This window comes from Bombus vosnesenskii, unplaced genomic scaffold (genome assembly GCF_011952255.1).
Source record: "Bombus vosnesenskii isolate JDL3184/JDL3185 unplaced genomic scaffold, Bvos_JDL3184-5_v1.1 scf7180000014621, whole genome shotgun sequence".
Taxonomy (NCBI): Eukaryota; Metazoa; Arthropoda; class Insecta; order Hymenoptera; family Apidae; genus Bombus; species Bombus vosnesenskii.
In genome coordinates, this window is record NW_022883555.1 from 696946 (window position 1) to 720844 (window position 23899).

Below are 23899 nucleotides of genomic sequence, written 5' to 3' on the forward strand. Positions count from 1 at the left end.
ACAATTATTAATGCCACTTGCATATGATTTAAGCGAATATATTAATATATTGTATAATCATTATTCAAAATAAAGAAGAGGTATTATATCCTAAGTAAAAAATTCTTAACTTATCACTGCTATCACAAATTCAGTTGCCAATACAAATTATGTATATGTGAAATAAGTCTCCAACGTAGTGTATAAGACATCCTTACAAATTTCTAACTATACTTTTATATTGGTACTATTAATACTCTGAAGGTAGCTTTATATGATGGTAAGTTTTGATTGGCTTTCAAATCTTGTTTACGTTAAAATTTGTGAGTTCAAAAGTGATGTGATTGACAGCGAATAATTAGTACTTATCAGTGAACTTTTCATAAATTTATTAAGATGGTACGATATGCTGCACTTAAAGGCTTGTACGATTTGGAAAAGACCATCGGTAGCGGAGGTTTTGCTAAAGTTAAACTTGCCACGCATATTGCAACCGGCGAAAAAGTTGCTATCAAAATAATGGACAAAACATCATTGGGTGTAAGTGACTTTTAAAATAGTATACATTTATGAAAAGCGCAATAATAAAGTCTAATGAAGTTGCAATAAATCTTTTATATTCCTAGGACGACTTGCCAAGGGTTAAACTAGAAGTCCAGGCATTAAAAACTTTATTACATCAACACATTTGTCGATTATATCAAGTTATAGAGACAGAAAGTCATTATTTTATGATAATAGAATACTGTTCAGGAGGAGAATTATTCGATCATATTGGTAATATCACATATTAATTTAACTTTTTACTTCTTCATCACTTTGCTACCTAAAATTAATAGTACCATAAAAAAATTATAATTTTGTTTTTATTTACAGTTGAAAAAAATAGGCTTTCTGAAACAGAATCGAGAAAATTTTTTCGTCAAATTGTATCTGCAGTAGCGTATTTGCATAGTTTAGGATATGCTCATCGTGACTTGAAACCAGTAAGTTTTACTCCTTTTTTTTATTATTCAATTCAATATCTGTATAAATGGCAAACATTATTATGTATCCAGGAGAATGTCTTGTTAGATAGAGAAGAGAATTTAAAACTCATAGATTTTGGATTATGTGCAAAACCAAAAAATGGGATAGATTCACATTTACAAACATCCTGTGGCTCTCCAACGTATGCAGCACCAGAACTTATATTAGGAAAGAAATATTTAGGTACCACTTTACTATTCAAGCTTTAATTTGACAATGTTATATTGAAAATGAAGTTAATGTTTGCTTTATAGGTTCAGAAGTAGATATATGGAGTATGGGAGTCCTTCTTTATGCACTACTTTGTGGCTTTTTGCCTTTTGATGATAACAGTATAGAGAATTTATACAGGAAGATCCTTGTAAGACTTTTCAGTTTTCATTAACATTGCAGAAAAAGTGATTGATAATAAATAATTTTAGAGTGGTAAATATGACGAACCATGCTGGTTATCAAACAGTAGTAGGAGATTGATACGAGCAATGCTACAAACAGATCCAAAAAAAAGAATTACTATTCAAGAACTGTGCAATCACCCATGGGTTACAGCAGGATTTCTTAATCCCGTTTCATTTGTTCATAAAACTAATGTATATATTTTTACGGTAACGTACCTGTATGTAATATTAATTTTAATTTCAATAAGCAAATACATTTCTAGTTTGAAAAAGATGATGATGTACTAAGTACTATGTCTGCAATATGCGGTGAACATCCTTCAGATATATGGAGAAAATTTATGAAAAGTGATAGAACTGATTATAAAACTGCAACATATCTCTTACTTTTGGATAGGAAACTTCGTGGACTATCACTTCGAATATCATCTTCTGCAAAATCTCATCTTAAATCTGAGGTAATGTATTGTGGTTTAAATATATCTTTGAAAGTTAGCAAGAATTGCTTCATGTTTTTTTTACTATTTGTAGTGTGAGGAAGAAGGTAATGGTATTATAACTAAACTTGATTGCTCTCCAAGAAGCAAATCTGTTAGATCACCAGTAACAGATACTATCTTCAAAAGTTTGCCAAAAACGCCCGAGACTAGTAAGTTACATTCGTTTTCGTATGTTTTAAATTGATATATTATGTAAGTGTTATTGTATTGTTTTTTATATAGCTAACGATTTCATGGAACCACATTTGCCTGGTAGAAAACGACTTCGAAGTAAGGAAGGAGATGATGTATATTCTCCTGGTATGTTTCATAAAATTACATTTATTTTTTCATTACCGATACATTTTTTATTCTGAACTCCTATTTATTACGAAAAATTTGATTTATAATATCCATCTCTTTCCATTAAAGAACTTCCAGAACTTTTTGTGTTTTATTGTAGCCATATTGCCTAGTTTTATATGTTTTCTAAAGTTTACTTCTAATTAGGTGGCTAGCATCACCTAATTAGAAACTTTAATTAAAGTTTCCAAGTGCCATAAATTGCTGTAGTTGTGTGAAAAGCAGATAATTAGAGGAGAGCAACGACTTGTGAACAAACACAATTTGGAGTTACAAATAGCTATGTGTAAGAACTCTTTATCCCATTCCTTTCTACAAGATATAATACCTTCTTTACTATTCCTTATCTCTTTTCTCCAGTTCCTCCCAATTTCTAATTATCCATGCTTTTTATATGATTCCAATTTCTCGTGCAACTTATATAACGATTAATAAAAAATTGATAACAGTTCCAGCAAAGAGAATTGCAGAAAAAGATAGGCTTCTTTCTACTCCTACCAATACTCCAGTGTTGGACTCAAGGTATTTGTGTCATAGTAATTATAACAGCAAAGTAATAGCTAAGGAAAGTATTGAGAAAAAAATATTTAGGGGGTCACAGTCGTCTACACCGGGAAGTGCAAGAAAAGTAATAATGGGCTTGGAACGTGGTTTGAATCGTGTACGATGCGTCCTTACGCCAAAGAGACGTGTGAAGAACGAAAGTACTGATCCTGATCAACCTAATGTACTTTCCGGAAAGGTACATACCTAATTCCTTATATAACCGATAATTCTGAATTGAATTTATTATGATGATTTTCTTTCATAAGGGTCTTTGTAATGTATCATCAACGTCCAGTGATGACCCTAAATATGTTCTTTCGCAATTACGTCGTGCTCTTCGTCGTAAAGGAATTATGTGTCATCAAAAAGGGTAATGTCTAGAAATGCTAATAATATTTAATATTTTTACTATAAAAATATTCCCATATAGGTTCATTCTACAAGGAGAAACGGAAGATTGTACAGAAGATTATAAAGATACGATGCGACCATTCTCATCAAGAAATGCTTGTTCTTTCGAATTAGAAGTTTGTTTGTTGGAGGGTGTTTCAAATGAGAAATTAGTCGGTATTCGAAGAAAACGTTTAAAGGGTGATGCATGGGTTTATAAACGAGTGTGTGAAGAAGTTCTCGCTCTGGCAGCTGAAGATCTTTCTACGGAATCAGAAGGTTCGACAGAATCAAAATGTCCTATATAAAGTCTTCCTGATAATCATAACTTTCATAATATAAATATATATTTAAAATAATACATCACGGAAAGTCAATGGGACTATTCGTCTATACTCTGATCTCTACCAATTATATTAAATAGATTTAAAAAATAAGCCAGATGTAAAGAATATGAACGTTTGTATCTATAATTTCGGCAGATATTGTTTACGGCATCTTTGGTAACTACAAATATATCTGCATTGTACGTGTCTTAGAACATAGTTTCTTCTGAGAAGAAACGGGAGAAATATTACGAAAAATATAAAATCTGTAGTAAATATTTCGCCGGTCTTCGAGCGATATAATGGACTTAAAGTCTCAGTGATTATTACAATCATCAATTGTGTAATATTGTTTATACAGTATAAGAGAATTACAAAGAGATTATATTTCTTACGATCTTTCATTTAGAACAGTCCAACAGGAATAAAGTAACGTTAAAAGTAACTTTTAAACATTAAGAGTATTCATGTATTATTAACTGTATAAAAATAATCAGACAATAAAATTGAAAATATATATATATTTCTACAAATGAAAACTATTCATATTAATTTAATCAAAGCGGCTGTATAAAATACTAAGAACAAAACGGCATAGTTCTTACTAGACTCAAGTTAGCAACACGAACGGCGATTTCATCTTCGATCGTAGCACAAAGAAATGTCTTAAAAGAAAACTACGAACCTCGGCCATTTGCAGCGGAATATGTAAAGCTCCATTTTGAGTTCACGCCGCAGATATAAAGTATCGCGGCTCGTTTGAACCGCGGCATCCGCACGGGAACTGCTATGGACAGGCAAAGTTATAAAATCACCACAAATCGATCAGCATAAAGTGGAGCCGCGTACACTTTGCTTTATGGCAGTCAAACCGACCTTTTATCTTTGGCCGCTCAATAATCGTCGGTACTTGTTCGTAGGCAGTCTTGCCAAGCTCTATTCCGCCGAGGTTCGATTGGCACGCTCTTTTTTTCTCCCTTAAACATCGATCGAAACAAAGCAAGATCCGCAGAAAATCGAGCCGTTTTACTGAAAGAAAGACGTAAACGCGGGAATAAAGGCATTATGATCACGCTTTTGACACTAGAAATCGCTGGAACGACAGTACAAGCTTCGAAGGTAGTAAATTCGATATTTATATCGCAGACATTTTTACACAATTCCATTCATATAATACGTCTAAAATTAATTTTAGATTGTCTTAATTTTAGATTAGTCGGCGATCTCATGAAATTCTAACAGAATATTTAGAAAACCTTCCTCGTAAGTCGCAATATGCTGCAGTTATTTTTTCGTTCAGAAAAGAGTAATATTTAAAATATCTACATTTTCTTTTCTACTTTTATTTACCTCACAGTATCGTAAACGCTCAACAAATGCAACAAATTGGCCGCATTAGATTGCAAACATCTTATTGCGGAAATTTTGATATTTAAATCTACCATTGGAATCGTCGAATCGCTACGAGATTACTTAACTAATTTTCAGCGGAATCGATCGATTTTTCACCACGAGAAAATCACGAGTCACGAGGCAGCAGCCTCGATCCTATAGGCATCGCCAGACGTGTCCCTTCGCGTTGAATAATATCTCGGTGGGGTGCGTGTTTTATGAGTCGGTTGCCGATTAATTAAACGGTTTATTTCGCGAAATTAATCAGACGGTACGGAGACAAAAACCGTGGACGGTATAAATGAAGCAACCACTCGAGACGCGGACCTAAGTCGTCTCTGGGCATAAATTACAATTAACCGTAGCATGCGTGCGCGTTCGCGTGAGCGCACGCACGTGCAACTTACGGTATTAAATTCATCCTGCATTTTATCGGGACGTGGCGAAGAGCATCGCGTTAGAGGAGGAACGCCATCGGTGGTTATACTCGATTCCTCCTGTAAGTTTTTTCGTCTGATCCAATCAAAGATGTTTCCAGGCTAATAATTAAGCTGTCTAACGATTATTACGACGGCATTTGCATATCATACGGTAGCCCTCGAGTAACGTATAATTTCTGAGAAAGGAAAATTTCGAAACGATCGATTTACGATATCGATATTTCGAGCGAATTAGATAAAAAATTAGAAACCAGTCTTTGACAACTGCTCGCGTTATTTCACAGAATATACATGTATACGATCGTTATAAATGGATTCCGTTCGTTTGGCCTTTTTTTATCCGGCGGTGAATTAATGACATTGATTGGATAATTGTAAAATAACGTTTCAGTAAGAAATCGTTCTTAGACGTACGGAGAATATTAACTTTTTGAAGGTGAAATTACGTTCGCAGTGTATTAGTTGAAAATTCTATTTTCGTGATGTCATGTAACTAGGCGGGTCTGATATATTTCATTTTTCGTCATGAATATAACGGTAAATGATTTCTCGGAAGAAGATGGTTCCTGGTAAATGGAAATAACGAAGCAACAATGTGTGTTTTATCTTTTTCTAAAATTCAGTGATTTCTCAAGGAATTAAACTTTAGATTTTGAAAATAATGTTTAATATATACCATCCATTCGAACAACCAATTATTTTTCACCGCTTTTATTTTCTAATTATTCATTCTTATTTCTAATGAATTCTATTGTCCAATTAATTCTCCAATGTATGGAACTGGTTTTACCATCTTCCAACAAGAAAATAAAAAATAGAAACTTAAATCTCCTAATCAGAATATCAATACTTCTTCGACGACGTCGTTCATACCGCGTCTACAGGCTACTACAAATTATAATATAAACTGGACGCACGCAAATAAATATCACCGTTTTTTTATCTGTCCATCGAATTACCTCACGTTCGATCGTTACGGTTGTTCGCAGGGAAAAGAAGGACGCGAGTCAGGCAGTCTGTAGTTGATGGACGTGCGTTATTTACCACGTGCCCTTCGTTCTCGCCAATGGATCGGGTGTCGTACACCGGCTCGTACCAATTACCGTCTGGCCGTCGGTTAATTAAGGATTGGGGCAATGAGGCCCAGCGATGCAGTTTCCGTGATAATGATTATCTGCGACGGTAATTGAGCGAGCTGTTACGCCAGCAAACCGAGACACCATAGAACGTCGGGAATAAAGAAGCAGGAAACCTCTGATATTTTGTTTTTGGAAGATCTTGAAGAAGAAAACTTCGAAACCGGAGAAGAAGAAACGACGAAATTAGTTTTCTTCTTTTTAGTTTGAATATAAGGACGGTCCAAAATAACTGAAAACAAAAATATAGAAATGTAAAAATGATTCTATATTTGTTATAAATAATTGATATATATATATATATATTGGAACAAATATACTTTTATATTTGAGATATATAATCATTTGATATTTTCCCTTTAACATTGTTCATTTTGTAGTCCAAATTTATTTGACCCCCAAACATATGGAGAATATCCAGGCGAAGAAGGATAAAAAGGATTCTATGTTGATCTTCTGTTTTACATTACTGAATTCTGTAATACTTTGGTACTTTAGTACTTTCTTCGATGCTTCCAGTGGATAATTCATAAAAATTTGTTCTTCATTTGTTTCACTTTAACAAGTCTTCGTCTAAAGATTTCCCTAAAGCATTTAAATTCCAAGTTACATTCTCTTTTAGTCTTTTGTTCTCTTCTACGTAGCAAGTACTAATTCCAAGTTGGTGTATCGTCAAATTAAATCCTCTTATTTATAATTCACCTTTGCAACAGCCTAGACTAATCGTCTTTTCTTTATCTGAATACGTATGTTCCTGAAGCAGGAGAGTTAGGTGAGTAATTCTAGCAGGAAAGAGGGGAACCTCGTGGATAGCCGCGAAGCGAGCCTGCAGGCAAAACGACTGGACGAGATCGGCGTGGATGTGTGCGGACACGAACAGGTACGTTCATAGACGAAGAAAAGGTAAGGGTGGCACGCGCGGCCCGCTTCTATCGCTTCCGGGCATCAGCGTGCTCGCGAGCCGCGGCTAATTGCTCTTTAATGCAAGCGAGCGAGCGAGCGAGCGAGCGCGTTGCTTTTCTTAGACGCCGAGGGAAACTGACCGCCGTCCTAGACGGCTGTAAGAAGCAGAATATGCGAGATTTATGCCGGCCCCCGGACTTTTCGTTACGCTTTGTTTGGAACATGGTTCTAGTTTTGAGAAAACTCTCGGTGCCTCTCTTCCTTCTTTTTAATTGCGACGGATAACTGTGCCTCTGATATCGATCTACAGCTGAATACTCAGATTACAATATCGCTAATAACCGAGGAATACGCGTAGAGATTGAGAAATATCGTAGAAAGTTTCTTGTTTCGATTTAAATCGTCACGATGTTGAGTAATGGTTTTTTCAGAAATATTTCAATCGTGTTACGTTGATGATTTGCAGAATTTTGTCAATTCCTATCTCCACTCAGTTTAGCACTGTTGTAAATTCTTTTATAATATATCTACATACACGTTGATCATGCGCGCTAACCCTTCGATTCTCATAAGCACCAACAGGTGCTCCCTTTTATTCGTTTGACAGCATAAGCAAATCGCTGGCTTATGGGTTCTAATGCACGCTAATGACTTTATTTTAGTATCAATTTCAGTGTGTTAATTTATAGTAGCGTTGACACGGTCTTTGGTTACAATAACGAGATATGGTAAAGAATAATGTATTTCACATGTATTTCGAAACAACTTCTGTGCTCCGTTCGATCTCAATTTTCTTTAAAATCATGTCAAAAACCACAAAATCTATCCATGAAAATAAACATCGAGTGATTGGAAAAAATTAATCAAAGATAGCAGACGTCCTTCCGATCAATGATACAGAACAGAGTCCCATCCCCTTCTACGATATGTATAGCGCAGGAGACTCTCGAATAAGACTTAACAAAATCGTTAATGTTTATTCCCCATAAATAGCTGAAGGTACGTGTTTTTATATCTGCCGAGGAAATCCAAGAATTCTCGAATCGTATGTCGTGAATTCTTTGACACTTGATTATACCGTCAAAGGGTCAATGAATCTTTCTACTATCAAGCTGACTTGAAATCGTGTTCTTCTCGTGTTTCGTCTTACGTCGATTCTTACCGTGGAAAACGTGGTTGGTCGCAGGGACCACATCTGCCGAGGTGGGCTAGTTAACGTGCGCTCGGTTCGCGGTAGAGAATGGACGACAGAAAAGTACATAATACCTGGCTGGGATAGTAAATTTTATAAAATAATACCCTCTATGGGGCTGCATATTCATTTTTCCGGAGGGTCCTCCCCACGGTTCCCGGTGTCCGGCCTGAGTCGTCTACATATGTATGAGCTTCTGCTCGACTCCGTTGGTCACGCCTCGGCGAATCGAGCTTTCTGCCCTTCATTTTTCCTGCCTGTGTTATACCCCGTGTACGCGGCCCGCGACCGAACAAACAACCGAGGCTGACCCGAAAAAAGCCGGGTAAACCGGATGATTAGCACTCTTCGACTTCCTTCCTTCCTTCCGTGTGCAAGCTGCATAACGACGCTCGATTTTGGATGGCTTCGAGCGCTCGTAATTTCTTGCGAATGCACGCCGAAGTTGAGGAAAGCTTTCGGTGCACGTTGCTTCTCGTATTGTTTCACTTTTTTTTTTAGTAAGAATTTTTTATTGCCTCGTCACTGGACTACGGATTTTCTATCTTTGCGAAGAGAACGAAAGAGGTGTGATCTATATAGTAATTTTCTTTGCTTAATAAAAGTAGTAGAAATTATGACGAGTGTGCTTCTGACATTTTATATATTTTTCTGCATCATACGCATCCCTTGGATTTTCACAATTTTATATTTATTGCAGACGCGAAAAAATCATCGATCAAAATTCTTATGACGTTATGCGATTAATATAGTATAATACTTGTTATGCCACGTTCATCGTCTGTCTTAATTAATATTAGATAAGAAGAAAAGAAAGAAACATTAGTCCACTCTAATACGGCAAGAAAGTAAAAATCTGCTCATTCACGATTTTGTCATATGGCAGGTGATATGTGCTTCGGACATTTTGTATCGTATTTGTTTCTTAACAAAATTTCATTTTCCTAATTGTTCCAGACACGACGTTTTTTTGGTAACACTTATGTAACGATATAAATTTCCAGCTCCAACCCTGTACAATCTTTCACTTTGTTCTGTGTGAAACTTCTCCAATTAAATACACCATTTATGATCATTTTCACACCATGACGTACTTAATACCTAACAATCCACACTTTTAATACCTTCGCAATTGTTTAAACTAACTTTCGATCGACCTCTCCGTATCCTGCCGTGGCGGGAACTTTGACGAGGGTCTAATTGCGGATCGGTTGGTACACTGGCGTCTTCCTTTCGTTTTCGTGGAGAGTTTGCGGCGGAGGGGCGGCCGCTTCTATAAAATTGTAGCCCCTTATCGTCGCAGAGGAAACGAAACATTAAATCGACTCCGACGGAGGGGGCGGGCTGTTTCGGTGGGTGCGTCCGAGATTTCCTGTGCGGACTCTGGATGCTAGGAAGGATGACTTCCTACCTAGCGTACAGGGCGCGTCCATCGCTGCGCGCTGGCGTCATCGAGCTAGATTTATTCGATACAAGGAGGGAACGCGTAACAAGAATTCTCGCGCTGGCTCATCTTATTCTTGCAACGCACGCGATCCAGCGTTGCTTCTTTCCATTTCGATTCCAACTTCCTGCCATGATTCTTGATTGGACTATCTTTTGATATAGCACGAAGTACATTGCGCCTACGTTTGTTCGTACGTGTGTTCGTTCGTGGGTTTTGCGAAGCTCGTAGATCTCGTACTTCGTAGATATCTATGGAGAAGGAGAACGATGAAATTATTACAAATACTTTGAGATACCTGGTATTTTTAGAATGTTTTATGAATAATCAGAAATCTTCCGTTACTTACGATATTCCAAGAATCGTTCTGTGATTCCAATTTCTGAATTTTATCTTGTACTTATTGTTGAATAGACATAGAAAAAGAAACATTATTTTTAACCTTCGTATTACTCATTTTTATGAAGCAGAAAATGTTATACAACACGAGCTCTGTATAAATTATACAGAAACTCTGTATAAATTGGAAACCAAGGAACTGGAGATCTTCAAGTTTACTACTATCCTTTTATTAGTCTCATTTATCTGATGGTAACTTTACAGATAGTAGAGATATACCTCATAAAGTATTCTGGAATGCTATCCAATATATTCAATCAGAATACAATCTCAATTTCTCCAATCATAAGTAACTTGAACGCTTGTATTAATCAAATCTGACCAAAATATAGAACATACATTGTACGAAGTAGATTAACCAGGAGATCAACATCCGCAATCCTCTCAACACATCTAACAGTAGAATCAGACGATCCGTTTCAGACAGCGCTACTAATGCCTGTACGCACTCGTCGATGACACGTTCCACAACACATGTTCCATATCATCGTCCGCATAACGCGTCCACTGCTCATGACGTCTTACACGCAATCTTTTCTTGCTTTTCTTTTTCTTATTATTATTTTTCCACATAAGCTTGCTCGCAATATCGCGATATCTAAACAAGTTTATCATTAATGCAGCAGTAGTGGCGCATTACTAGGAATTTGTATATAATGGTGCTATGTACATATGTAATGCGCCGGCCCACACATAATGGCGATATCATAAGATACGAACCAATAGCGGCAATTGTATGGAAATATGTATCTATGAATGAAGACACTTTCATTTATGAAACCAGATACTTATGTACCGGACACGGGCGTTGTAACATCCTGCTATTATGTGTCCTTACCTACTGCTCCTCCCTCCTCCACGTCTTTCCTCCTCCGCTTCGCTATCGTCTACCTCGCCTCCTCCCTTCGTCGAGCCACCTTCTGCTACCGTCATACGCTTTTATAGATTGGCGTTCGTTCGATGCTCGAGTTTATGCGCATATCGATGAGCATCGTTGCCCCTTTCCTGTATTAACTTGCATTCTCGCTGAAAAATCCGGATAAATTGGCTGTAACTGTTATCGCGAATCGTTATTTTTCAATTTACTTATCAGATATGTGGTCATTTGTTATATAAATTTCTGGAGGAGATGGTCAGAAGATTTAATATTACAAGGATTCGAAAGTAAGCTTGCGAAAAATACTTCGAGAGATTTGCAGGAGACGATAGCCAGAAAGTTTAACTCGAGGCTAACTTGAGATCAAAGTACGGGAAGAATCTTAGAAAAGAGAAAAGATTTGGGGAAGAATTCTTAAAATTTGGTAGAGATTCGAAAAGAAGCGTAGGAGAAAGGTTTATATTGGAGGAATTTCTGGCTGAAGGAAATATACGGAAAATTTAATTTGATAGAAATTGACGAAGAATCTTAGATAGAAAAAAAAATATAGAAATAAGCTTTGAAGAATTTCTAAAGGAAGAAGATGTATAGAAAGTTTGCGTTCGTAAACATTGGAAAGGAACTTTTTAGAACAGAATTTGAAGGAAACATTTTTGGGGGAAGAAGGTCGTTAGAAAATTTATTTTAATAAGATTTCGAAAAGAATCTCGCGAAAAGAACGTAGGAAGGACACTCGAAAAGAAATTGCTAAAAAGCGATTTTTATATCCGAGTCTCAGTTCATTCATACATGATGTGGTCAGGAGGTACGAGGATTCCTCTGGTTCGTAGATCGTCAAGCAAAAAGAGACGAGCAAGCAACCCTTCATCGAAGGAGGTGGTGGAGGAGGAAGAAGGCTGGCGAAAGAGGCGAAGCCAGTTAGGGAAGGGAAAGGAAAGAACGAGGCTGAATGCGGTGACTGTGACGCTTTCCGGTCAGGTGCCGCCCTGACGATCCTTCTCCTTCCAACTTCCATTTAGATCCACTCATTCACTTACTTTTACCCTCCTTCCTTTGCCTTCCCCTCGATCTCTTCCTCCTGAATCGTCCTCCTCGTCGTAAGAAGGAAAATAGAGTGCACGCAGAGGAAAACAGGAAATTAATCCTTTCTAAATCGAGATCGCGAGTCTTGAAAAAGAAAAAAAAATAGAAGAGAAAATACAGAAAAGACGATGTTTACGGAGTCAAAGTAATCGATTTTAGAAATTCAAATTTTTCATCGGAATTCTATAAATTTGCAAATTGTTGCATTCATGGGTATTCTGATAATTCTTTGTTAAATATTTTTTCGTGTACCAGTCGTTTTGATTCCTTTTATCAACAATATGTACGTATTAGTGGTCAGTAATATTAGCTGAGCACACTTTAACATTCCTAATCACTCGAAAATCTTGCAACAATGAATTAAATAGCCTCTGTGTTAGATTCAGATTTTATTTATGATTCTCAGTGTGTTGTGAATCGAGAATGATGGATAGCAGGAAACAAACGAATTTCGCTGGTCAGTAATATCCGACAGTTCGCATCAGAAAAGAAGATACCGAACGTTTCTTTCTATTTACCAGGTTATTACCGGTGTAATTATCGCGCTGCCTCGGGAGGCCATTGTCACAATGGGCGTCCGGAGTTTCCCTACGATTATCGTACCGAAAATCTCTCGCTGGCCAACCAACTCCTCGTCAGCTTCCTGCCTGCGACGGACAACGATTATTTGTCGCAACAGCACCGTAAATTCTGCCAGAGAGGAAGGAAAACGGAAAATTAGTCGAAGGAATGACAGCTTTCCATCCTGGTGATCGTCGTTTACCAGACGTGTTGAATGTTTAAATTGAAACGGTTTCTTTTTATAGAAGAACGAACAGGCAGATACAGTTTAACATTCGTCACTTGATAATGTTGAATTTTCGTTATTTTAGGTATCCTGAATTTCGAATACGATCGATTAATTCTATTAACTCCAATTATTACGTTTCATTTCTACTTCTTACGAATCCTCTTGCAATTTACATTTCAATTTCTGTGCCTAGCCAGTTCCTTATTTTCTGTATATCTTATTATTTCAAACTTACCCCAACAGGTGCACGATTTACCTTTAATTAATTTCCCAACAAACTTTATCCATCTAGATATTTCGATCCTATTTTTCCGTCATCCCAGCATCCCCGTCATCTTACATATCCCAGCGAGTTTACTATATCCAAGCACTTTTCAATATTCTCTAAGTCCATCATATTTAGCTATTTTTTAAATATTCCACCCGAATTTTATATTCTGTGATTAAAATACCCACGCAATCTATTAATTTGAACTCAGCGTAGCCTAAACTTAACCCGCTCAACCCCCGAACAAACTTCATCCACCTAAATATTTCAACCTTTCCCTCGAACAGAGGGCCCCTAGAACAGCTATAAAACTTTGCACATTAACGTCCCTTTTCAACCCCATCTCTCGTAACACAAAACGCACCCTTAATTATAGGACCGTGCGTTGTTTTCGCAAAAGCGGGGCGACGATAATCTTGCACCTCGTTGTAGTTTCTCCATGATTATCCTACCGAAAAATCTCCTTCTCTCGTTTGTGTGCACCGTCGTTGGTCGGCGTTGACTTCCTGTACCTGCCGGGTGGACAATGACCAGCACTTGCCGCAATGGCAACGGGGCAGACGCGCTCCTAATATCTGCTCGGCCGATCTAGTTCGCGGAAGCCGACGATACTTGTGCATAAACGTATGTAGGAACGTATGTTGGTACGTGCACGCGCTCAAACCTTCTCCACTACATACGCAATACGCGACCATAAGCACAGTGTACGTATGTGCATGCGCTCCACTATTCTTTCTTTCCTCTCCTTCCTGTCCCCTTCGATTCGCGTGCGTTCCACGGATACGCTGTTTTTTGCTCGCTTCAATTTCTATCGTCGTCTAGGAATTTCGATGTTTCGGCTTTTATTTTTAATTATTATAGATGAGGTGTGTTACAAATATCGTTTAGAAACTCCAGTTCTATTAAAACGCAACCCTTAACACTCTTACTGGTCTACGAACTTCAACTTTCCATAGTTGAATATTTCACAGTTGATCACGGTAATTTGCCTGACTCCACATTTAGTTTGCGTTTTATTTTATCACCGATGATTTATATCGCGTAAAATAAGAAGTACGAAATAAATATTACTTATTCTTAACTCAAATACCTAAAATATCGCAAAGTCTGATACGTAATTAATGGTCCAACGATACCAATTATGGGTAAAAACAAATTCCAAAGTTTTCAAAAACTGTGAAGAAACCTATCCTAAAATTAGTTAGTTTCATTGGATTTGGTAAAAGAAAAGTTCAGTATCTAATCCTAAATAACTTTCACGATTACTAGTAGCACAACAATATTCAAAATCCAGCACCAAATCCAAACCTAATCAACTACTCTCACAATCGTCGATCCAGATCAAACGATACTCGTTAAGGATTAAGTAAATTTCAAAGCTACCAAAAAATCGGAAAAATCTCGACGAAACCTGTTCCAAAAATCACCTGTCTGGTTGGTCGGAGACTCGTCCCAGGTGGCCAGGTTTACATGCGTCTCTTCCACTTCCTAGAGCGTGCATCCCCACGCGGCTACGGACACGCGTGACGCGTACACTCACCAGGAGGACTCGTGCTCTCTCGCGACGACCGGGGGGAGCACCGATTTCATCGTGGACGAGGGGTAGACGAGGAGGCGGAGGTGGAACACCTCCGGAGAGGGTTTCTGGAAGGAGGATATGATGGCTCGTGGCGTTATGCTCCGCGAACTGTTATGCTCCTCGGGCACCACCGGACCATAAGCTAGGCTACTTCGCTCCCGTACGCTCGGCGCAACAGCCGCCACGTTTCTTGTTATATTAGCGCATCGGCGTCGCCCGACTAAAGCCAACGAATCATCCTCGAATCATCTTCTTCCATTCAGTTCACCAAGTTCTTTCTCATTCTTCTTCTCTATAGTTTTTGAAATAATTCTTGCTCCTCTGTTCCTTAGTTTAGTTGTGCAAGATCGAAGATTTTTCATTTTCTGGAAATAGTTGGAAATGGTTGAATGTTTTCTATGAAGCTGTAAGTCTTTAATTAAGGTTCTATGTTGATAGTAACTAGGTAATATTTTATTCTATATTTACTTGTATACATGTCTGATATTCTTTAAGACGTCTTTACAATTCCGGCGCGATGATTTATAGTATTTGTTCATACGTGATATTCTCTGCGAAATAGTATAATAATTAATTAGGTGTATATAGAACCGCTTAGAAACCAAACTAATCAACTCGATCAAATCTCGTTAACGTTAGATCGTAATCAGACATTTTATACGTTACAGTCTAATAGCGTCTAATTCTACAGAATTCTATTTGAAATATCCTACTTTATCCGGTAGGATAGTCCATTCTACTTACATTACCGAAACATTGACTTTGAAATATTTTCATGTAACTAAGTTGAGCTATCGTATGAAAACATATTTACGTAAAAACGTCTAATATCCAATGCTTCCAGTAACATAATTCCAATAACAATTCAAGTATTTTTACATAAAACTATTTTTATATAACAGCTCGAGTTAGTTATATAAAATCATTATTATTAAATATTTAAAAACGCCCAGAATCCAATGTTTCGTTAATATAAATGTGATAAGCTGTCTTTCCAAAGTAGAATATTCCGGTGAGCAGAATTCAGTAGAGTCAGACGCCAATGGATCTAGGCACGAGCCACGAGTCTGCGTCGAATATGCCTCGCAGTCTCTGACCCGCAGTTCCTCTCTGAGGTACAGTGTTCCGGGGAGGCGGAGGTGGACGAGCATCACGATGAAGAGGTGGAGGAGAAGGACGATGGAGAAAGATGGCGCGGGAGGAGAAGCGGAGGAAGGAGCGTGTTCGTCGTTCAGCATGCGTAAGGAGCGCTGTGTGGCATTATGCACGGGCCCGTAAGGCTGGCCTGAAACGAGCGAATAAGAAAGTAGTTAAGGCCTCGACTGGCGGAGGTGGTTGCACGGATCGAGGCATTAGTTACCGGAGGAGGAGAGGGTCGACAGGGGGAGAGGCCTGCTGCCACGCGCTACCTGTCTCTCCTCTCTCTTCTGATGCGCTTCTCCGCTTCTCCTCCACCTCGTCACTTCCTCCTCCCTCCTCGATCCAAATTTTATACACTCGTTCTAATATACATTTATGTCTTTGGCTGTTTTATTCAAATCCTTTATCGTCGATAGAAAACTTTCTTCCATTTTTCGCTCCACTCTTTTCACAATACATTTTTCCTCCTTTTTTACGTTTTTCGATTATTCATCGTTGATAGAAAACGTTGATCTTCCATTTTCTTTTTGCCCGCGTTAGACCGTCTTATTCTACTTCTTGAACGTCTTCACGATGTTTTCCTTTCTTGCGTTCTCCATATTTGAATGACTCGAAAAATCGACAGACACGGCTTAGATAATTCAAATATAAAACACGGTACAATCTCTAACCAATAATACAATGAAAACAGTGTTCGTCTTCCCAATAAAGAATGTATTAATAATAGCGGTAAATCGTAATTACACTTGAATTTTATATCAAGCAAGTTCCATATGAGGATTAACAGTAGCGATGAATCTCTTCTTAGCTTCTACAACAGAAATGAAGTAAATTATCAAAGGTACGTTAGAATAGTTATAAGTAACATATAACATATACAACATAAGTAATACAATAGTTACAACAATTATAATAATTATATTATAAGCCAACTATAATTACCGATTGAAAAATCTTCTACATAGAATCGTTCCAAATTTCTATTCAATTGATAGAAATACAGCATTTCGTCGTTCGCCACGAAGCTTCTACGCTGTCTTTTTCTCTCTTCTCGAAGTCCCCTACTCTTTATGATTCCCGCAACTCTTCCTCCCCGTTCTCCGTGCCATTCCTTCATCTAGCTCGAGCGATCATCCTCCGTGCCGTAATGTGTAACAACGACTCGTCACACTCTGCTTGCCGGCGCACACGATAATTGCCCTCATTATAGTTATTTAAAAAGCGCTGCCGCCTCCTCCGCGGCGATCGAGCCGCGATATAAGGACGCGAGTGCTCGCGCGCCAACGCGAGTTAATCGAGACGATAGTTAAAAAGAAGGGATAGAGAAGAATCGAAAGAAAAGAGGGAACGAGGCAGGGTAAAAAATAAAAGAAGAAAATTGGCCGCGTATGGTCGTGCGCCTTCGTTGTACGATCGTAAGTCTGTCGCGTTACCATAGGCAGTTTCAGTCAGTTTCTTTCCTTTTTGCTTTCCTCCGCCATCTTCCTTTGTCCATCCTCTATCCTCCTCGGTCGTTGCTTTTTTCCACTATCCATCCAGTCAGGCCATTGTTCCGGTTTGGAGGTTTTAAAACGAACACAGTAGGCTCTCTCGATTGTCGGTCGTTCAAGAATACCAGATAAGGACGTGACTTTTTGTATTAATTTGTTGCCTTTTTTATTCTCGCTTCTTTGTTTTCTTTCTATCGTCCGCTTGTACGTCCAGCCTGTTGTATAACACGGGGATGATTCAACGGTAGCTCCGTAATAAGAGATTAATGGGGTTTAATTAGCAAGCGGGATCGCAATTATCATGTGCAATGAAAGTTTCCCGTAATTGGGGAATTAAATGCGCCGCGGTAGATAAATTGACGGAGATTGTGTACCGAGGGGGTTGCGGCCTTTTCGTCCGCGGACACGCGCGAGCCAGACCGCTCGTTAAATCGCGCGAGTCTCTTCTACGGCGACCCTCGATTTATTCATTTCTTTCTTTTTTGTCGTTAACAGTATTCATCGAATCGTCGTGCTACTTGAAACGTTTCTTAAGCATCTTCGTTAGTACAATTGTTTGTTAAGTTTCTAATATTTCTGAATCTTCGTCTCGTTGCTAAGATAGAGCGAAGATGGAATTTAATGCCACGAAGAATATTGTAATACGACACAGTCGAAGAAACGAGTAACCTGATAGATTCGAAGAAACAACCATTTTGAAAAGAGATAATAAACTCGTAACGTTTTCTAGCAAACGTATAATGTTACTTCAATTGTTGCATTATCTTAACTCGATATTAGCTTAACTCGATATTAGCGTGACAAGAAACGCTGTTAATATAAAATGAAACGAAAAGATAGTTTCTGACGTAGGATTGATCGATAACGTATTAAATTCTAAAATTGTTCTTTCACAGAAGACGAGAAACGTAACATGTTCCATTGCTTCTTCGTCTGCGACTTCTATCTATTATATCCGTTTCACATTTGTTACAGTCGAAGAATATCATTTAACGCTATTTGAAGACATTAATGCATTTCTATGCAACATTGTAGAAACCAAGTCGGCCATATTTAATATCTATCCGTTCGCGTCAGAAAGAGGCAGAATTTACTCGACGGCCGGGATGTTCGTGATTTTATGGTCCGGTTGGAACGCGACGGTTGCCACAGCGTTACGAATGTTGCAGCTTTTAGACACTTCGCGCGTTATTAACGGTTTGCCGCGAATCACGAGCCGTGCTATATTTGTGTATACACGGAGCGCCGCCTCTAACGGTAAACGGCCGAGCAAATTCTAGGGTGGGTGATAATTAAACGCTGCACATCGTCTCGGGTCAACCACGTTTTCCTTCTTTCGTTTTCCTCCACCTTCCCGCGTTGGATTAGCAAGCAACGTCCACCACGACATCCTAACGACTTCGGTCATCTTTAAAATTATGTCAATTTCCTCGTCAAACTTCCAAGAGATCCTTTCCTACGATTTAATTGCTCAGTGGCGTCGAAACAACCAACGAATGTAAAAATTGTAAATTGTTGATTGTAAAAATTGGCTTTCGTGTCAATTTTCTTGTCGAACTTCCGAGAGATCTTTTTCTACGATTTAATTACTCAGTGACGTTGAAACAATGAACAAATGTAAAAATCGAATACGAATGGGGCGTATCAGCTGGCTGTTAATAACTGGAAGTGGTCCCTTAAGAATCTTCGTAATCGATATCTTCAACGTTACTCGACACTCCATTGAATCTTCGCTGTTCGCTAACATACGCCTCGCATAAATTATTCACGCAGTTTGTGAAGCGAATCTTCCATTCGACTCTAATTTATAATATAACGGCCGGCCGTTTTACCGTTGCTTCATCCAGAATATTAGCCAGCTTTTCCTCGCCTTTGGCGAACGTTTCTTTCGACTCTCTCCTCGTCTCAACTTCGAAACGAGCTCTGGATTAATGGTCAGCAATAATGAAAATTTCTATTGGATCATCAATCATTCGTCTCGTTCGCAGTGCGACAAGTAGATCGTGGATGTTTATGCAAATTTGTATTTTTATAGACGTAATTGAAAGAATGGAATTTGAGCAGAAAATTATTTCATCCATTAAGAATCGTCAAAAATATTATTCGAGTCAGCCAGAAAGCATTATATTAGAATTAATAAGATAAACGACGGAATAATTTTCCGAAATGAAATAATGTACACACGACGATTGAATCGTGACAATTAATTACAACCGAAGATATTAACATCGACCGAAGAAATTTGCCTTTGGATAAGTACAAGCTCCTTCGAGCGCAAGTCGCTTAAAAATTGTTCAGAACCGAATTTGGGAATTATCAGGCAAATTATTTACTCAAATAATTCTACCTCACTGTATGGCGGCTTCCTTCGGAGTGATAACTTAAAATTTATCTGTAATATTAGTCTCAATTAAGATCGTTCAGGAGAAAGGCTTCCCACGAAGATAAGAGTAAACGAATATTCTGGATCCAGATCGTCGTACTATCAAAGGGAATATTTCCGCGTTCACGACTTCCGCGTTGCTATCTGCAAAAGGAAGGTCTTATCTGGTCGGCATCGTCCTCACGATTCCGACGGACGCGACGCGTGCGATGCATTTTTACGGTTCAGTTTCTTTCCAAAGACTAGCGAAAAATTCCTATTACGAAGACGATTAAAATTACGATTACTCGAGAAAGAGAAACGGAATTGTTAATCTTTGTTCGATCGATCGTATATTATCGTCTTCGAGATAAAAACTATTTAAAAAAGTATAAGTCGTTGCAAAATGAAAATATTTGATCAAACAACGCTGTAACAGGTCGACTACGACGGTGGCCGCCGGTGGCCCACGCTAATAAATTTTTTACATCGATCGAAGCAAGACAAATTTCATGGATCAAAAGAAGTTGGACGGAGTGAATAATTCAGATAACATCGCGAGAAAAAGACGTGCAAATACGATATTGTATCTTGCAAAAACGAAATGGTGTGGTTTATTTCAATCTATCGTGGCTTCCAGGTCAAAACGTATAAAAATCGCGTGGCAGTCAGAACATTGTATCGATATAACGTCACGTGTCCAGTTGAAGGATTAATCTGTATCTAAATAAACATTAGGAGGCAAAAGGAGAATCGAACGTGAGGAGCAAAAAGGAAGCGAAACTGAGCCGGGGCACGGTGAAACTGCGTTTAGCCACGACACCGAAAGAAGCGGGAGCAGCAGCATTCCGCAGGGCATAACTTAAGCGAGCCCTGAGCTCACGAAGAGAAGAGACGGGTCACGACGCCATGTGTGCGGCCTACCAACCACACCCACCACCTATTTATTTATGTCTACCTCACGGCTTTTTGTTCGTACCATCGAGCTTTCATTGCGCCGTGAACAACGCGAACAATCGAGGAGAGCCGCTTGCCCTACCGGAAAAATCCCCTTCCCGAAGGAATCGTCCTTCGAGCCAGCCCGTTTCGAATTATTTGTAAAGCGGCGCACAGAACGCTCTTCTTCTTCTCTCTCCCGGAGAATGGTGCACGCGAACGTGCTTCGGATACAGAAGGAATAACACGATAAAATGCGTTTTGCTTCTGCCTTCAGCTTTGTTTCAGTGTTTGTCTTGGATATTATGCAATGGAATTGGAATTATAGCAATATTGGGATTGACCCTTTCCATTTGCCTTCGTAAATCACTTTTTTCTTCCGTTGCAAGTATTTTAAAAAAGATTCTCGATATCTCCCACATAAAACTGTTCCAACGTATCACTTAGCATCGTCCAATCTGCAGTGCAAATCAACTCTCAATACAAATTACCTGTAAAAAATAACTTTCCCATTCGAATGCCTTGAAAGGTACAACTTCGAGAGCAATCCTTTTCATCGTAGCAAATCGCTCTTCTCTGTCATTAAAAATATCCTGAAAATGAATTCCCAATATATCTTATATAAAATTATATATTCGACTATTCTGTAACATCCAATCGTAATGAAACTATTAGGTTGTTCGAAAAGTGCCTTTCTTTTACAGACCTGTCTTTTACAACGATGCATCTTCATACAAACATGAAACCTAATCTGTCGAACGTTGTGATCTTTATTTTGATAGAACAAAATGGATCATACGTAATTCGATAAAATAATAGAAGACGAAAAATGTTGTGCATCCATTATTTCCTTATAAAACGAAAGAAACTTTTCAGACGACCTAATACCATCAAAAACTGTAACTTCCCATTCGACTTTTTAGCCGAAAATACGACAGGAGTACGATACTTGCAAACTCTTCCTATCCTGCTTGTCCTCATACATCGATGTTTCCTTCGTCAAGAAGCACGTTGAGAAGAAATCAGCGGCGATGCCTGCACGATATTTTGCTTTTACTGTCGAGTGGTTCGGGGATCTCGCGCGAACATAAAGTCGATCTTCCGTTTCCGGCGAACATAGAGGCCATTGCCGTGATTTTTCCGTGAAGGAGCATGCTTGACCGGGGTCAGGTCCCTGGTTCTATCGAAGCTACGTGGCTTGGACGTTTCTAAGGCCGCGTGCAACGCCGTTCATGACTTAACACGGTGCTTGGGTTCGGCTGTGCTTTGGCGGTTCAGCCTGCAGGGACAATGCCGCATTGTTTCATCGTCGTAGCTATCTAGTCGGCACGGTAGCGGGCCCGAACGATGTTTATTATCCTCTTGCGCAACAAAACAAAATGCCCTCGGTGTTATATTATCCTCCGGTTCGTGGTCGAATCAGTTTCCCATATAAAATCCACCTGAGATGCCACGGACTTCGTCGTAACTTCGAACTGGCCACGACGAGAGTCTGCTCTGCTCCTTCAGGGTGTCCTTGGTGCTCGTTCAGCACCAAGTGGACTTCGTAGGATTATGTGGAAAATTTAGATACACCGTGGAGAGCCTTTCTTAGCCCGAGGATGTGCCTTGAAGATTGTTCAACAGTGCTTGGACTTCGTTTAATCTTCGTTTTATGTTTCGAAAGTGTTTATGATATCTTGGCGACGTTGTGCATGTTATTAAGACGTTTTACTTATGAATTTAATTATTTTAGCCGCTGGATTTCAAGAATTCAAGCTACGATGTTTTATAATAACATATATGCATAGTTGCAAGTAAAATATATAGTATGGTTGAAAGCTTGAAATCGTTATACGTTAGATTAGAAAAGTGTTCAGTTAAGGATCTATTGAGGAAAATTACCATTCGTTTCATTTGAAGAAGATAATGTTAGTTTATGTGGTCTTTGCACATTAATTAATTCATTCGGCAATGTACATTCGCAATAACGTTCATTGTATCTCTTGCGATCACAGTTGAATTAATGAAAAATTAAATATCAAAAAGATCAGGTATTTCTGTAAGGTATGTGCAGCCAAGACCAAACACCTTACGTGCAACTTTTCACAATCATTTCCTTACAATCAATCCATAAATATGCGATTTTTCACAACCGACACTGTCGCAATCGCGAAGATTGACTTTTTCAGACACGTAATCCTCGCAAAAGTTACAAAGATAGCAAGAAAACTACGTTGCAAGCAAAGATTTCCATCGTATCTATTTTAAAACTCGCAATAACGCGGGCCTCGTACAATCAACAATTACCATCGGCCATGATAAATAGTTAATAAATAATTTCTAATTAGCCGGTTTGCACGTTCGTGTTTTCGCGTTTAGCATGGCAGCTAATTAATTAAGGAAACTCTCCTATATCTCACGCATCCTAACTGGCCGCGAGTCCTCCGGAAGATAAAGAAACGAGGAAAGAAAAACAAAACGCCGAAGGAAAATAGAGACGGGCAAGGAAACAAAACAAATTAGAAAAGCTTTAGTGGCCATTGTCCGAGCTGGTGAAAGCGAACCGTTTCCAGATTTGATCTCCGATTAGCCTTGGCACGATTCGATGGATATCAACGCGCGTGTTCCCTCTCCTCTATGCCATATTATCTCGTCACATCACGAGGAAAAAAAAGAAGAAAAAAGAGAAAAAGAAGAAAAAAAAAATACAGCCAGGCAGCAGAAGAGTCAAGAGAATAGAAACGCAGGATAGGAGCGTCGGCCCCCGCGGTTTTCTTATTTCCATGAAAATCGCTCGCGCCGATCCCGACGACAATGCCATTCCGGTGTTTTAAATGCAAATCCGCGAAAGGAAAAACCGTAAGGGCATTATAATTTATATTACTACATGTGGCAGCGGCACTTCCGGCGAGAGAGCATAGGCGCAGTTCCGGTCAGCTCGGCCTGGAGATCCTACATCGCCAGATTATGAGCCCA

The 23899-nt window shown here is 38.8% G+C and overlaps 1 protein-coding gene and 1 long non-coding RNA gene across 2 annotated transcripts; one reads left to right on the forward strand and one right to left on the reverse strand.

Moving 5' to 3' along the window:
• Window positions 1–177: 177 nt before the first annotated feature.
• LOC117240388 (maternal embryonic leucine zipper kinase-like) lies at window positions 178–3895 on the forward strand. The gene is made up of 13 exons (XM_033506406.1): window positions 178–519; window positions 606–756; window positions 856–965; window positions 1038–1191; window positions 1263–1369; window positions 1431–1598; window positions 1670–1864; window positions 1938–2055; window positions 2129–2206; window positions 2698–2770; window positions 2840–2990; window positions 3061–3164; window positions 3225–3895. Exons 1-13 carry the CDS (start codon window positions 376–378, stop codon window positions 3490–3492), a joined length of 1821 nt encoding a protein of 606 aa, XP_033362297.1. The 5' UTR covers window positions 178–375; the 3' UTR covers window positions 3493–3895.
• A 6474-nt stretch (window positions 3896–10369) lies between these two features.
• Window positions 10370–19141, reverse strand: LOC117240394. The gene is made up of 6 exons (XR_004494675.1): window positions 17096–19141; window positions 16374–16964; window positions 14862–16298; window positions 11255–11442; window positions 10756–11014; window positions 10370–10656 (listed from the first exon to the last, which is right to left on the reverse strand). It is a non-coding gene; the product is annotated as an uncharacterized LOC117240394 (long non-coding RNA).
• Window positions 19142–23899: the final 4758 nt, after the last annotated feature.

Coding starts and splice junctions, on each gene's coding strand:
- LOC117240388 (XM_033506406.1), top strand. CDS start 376: ATGGTACGATATGCTGCACTTAAAGGCTTGTACGATTTGGAAAAGACC. Junction 757..855: donor AGAATTATTCGATCATATTG/GTAATATCACAT, acceptor TTTTATTTACAG/TTGAAAAAAATAGGCTTTCT. Junction 966..1,037: donor CTCATCGTGACTTGAAACCA/GTAAGTTTTACT, acceptor TTATGTATCCAG/GAGAATGTCTTGTTAGATAG.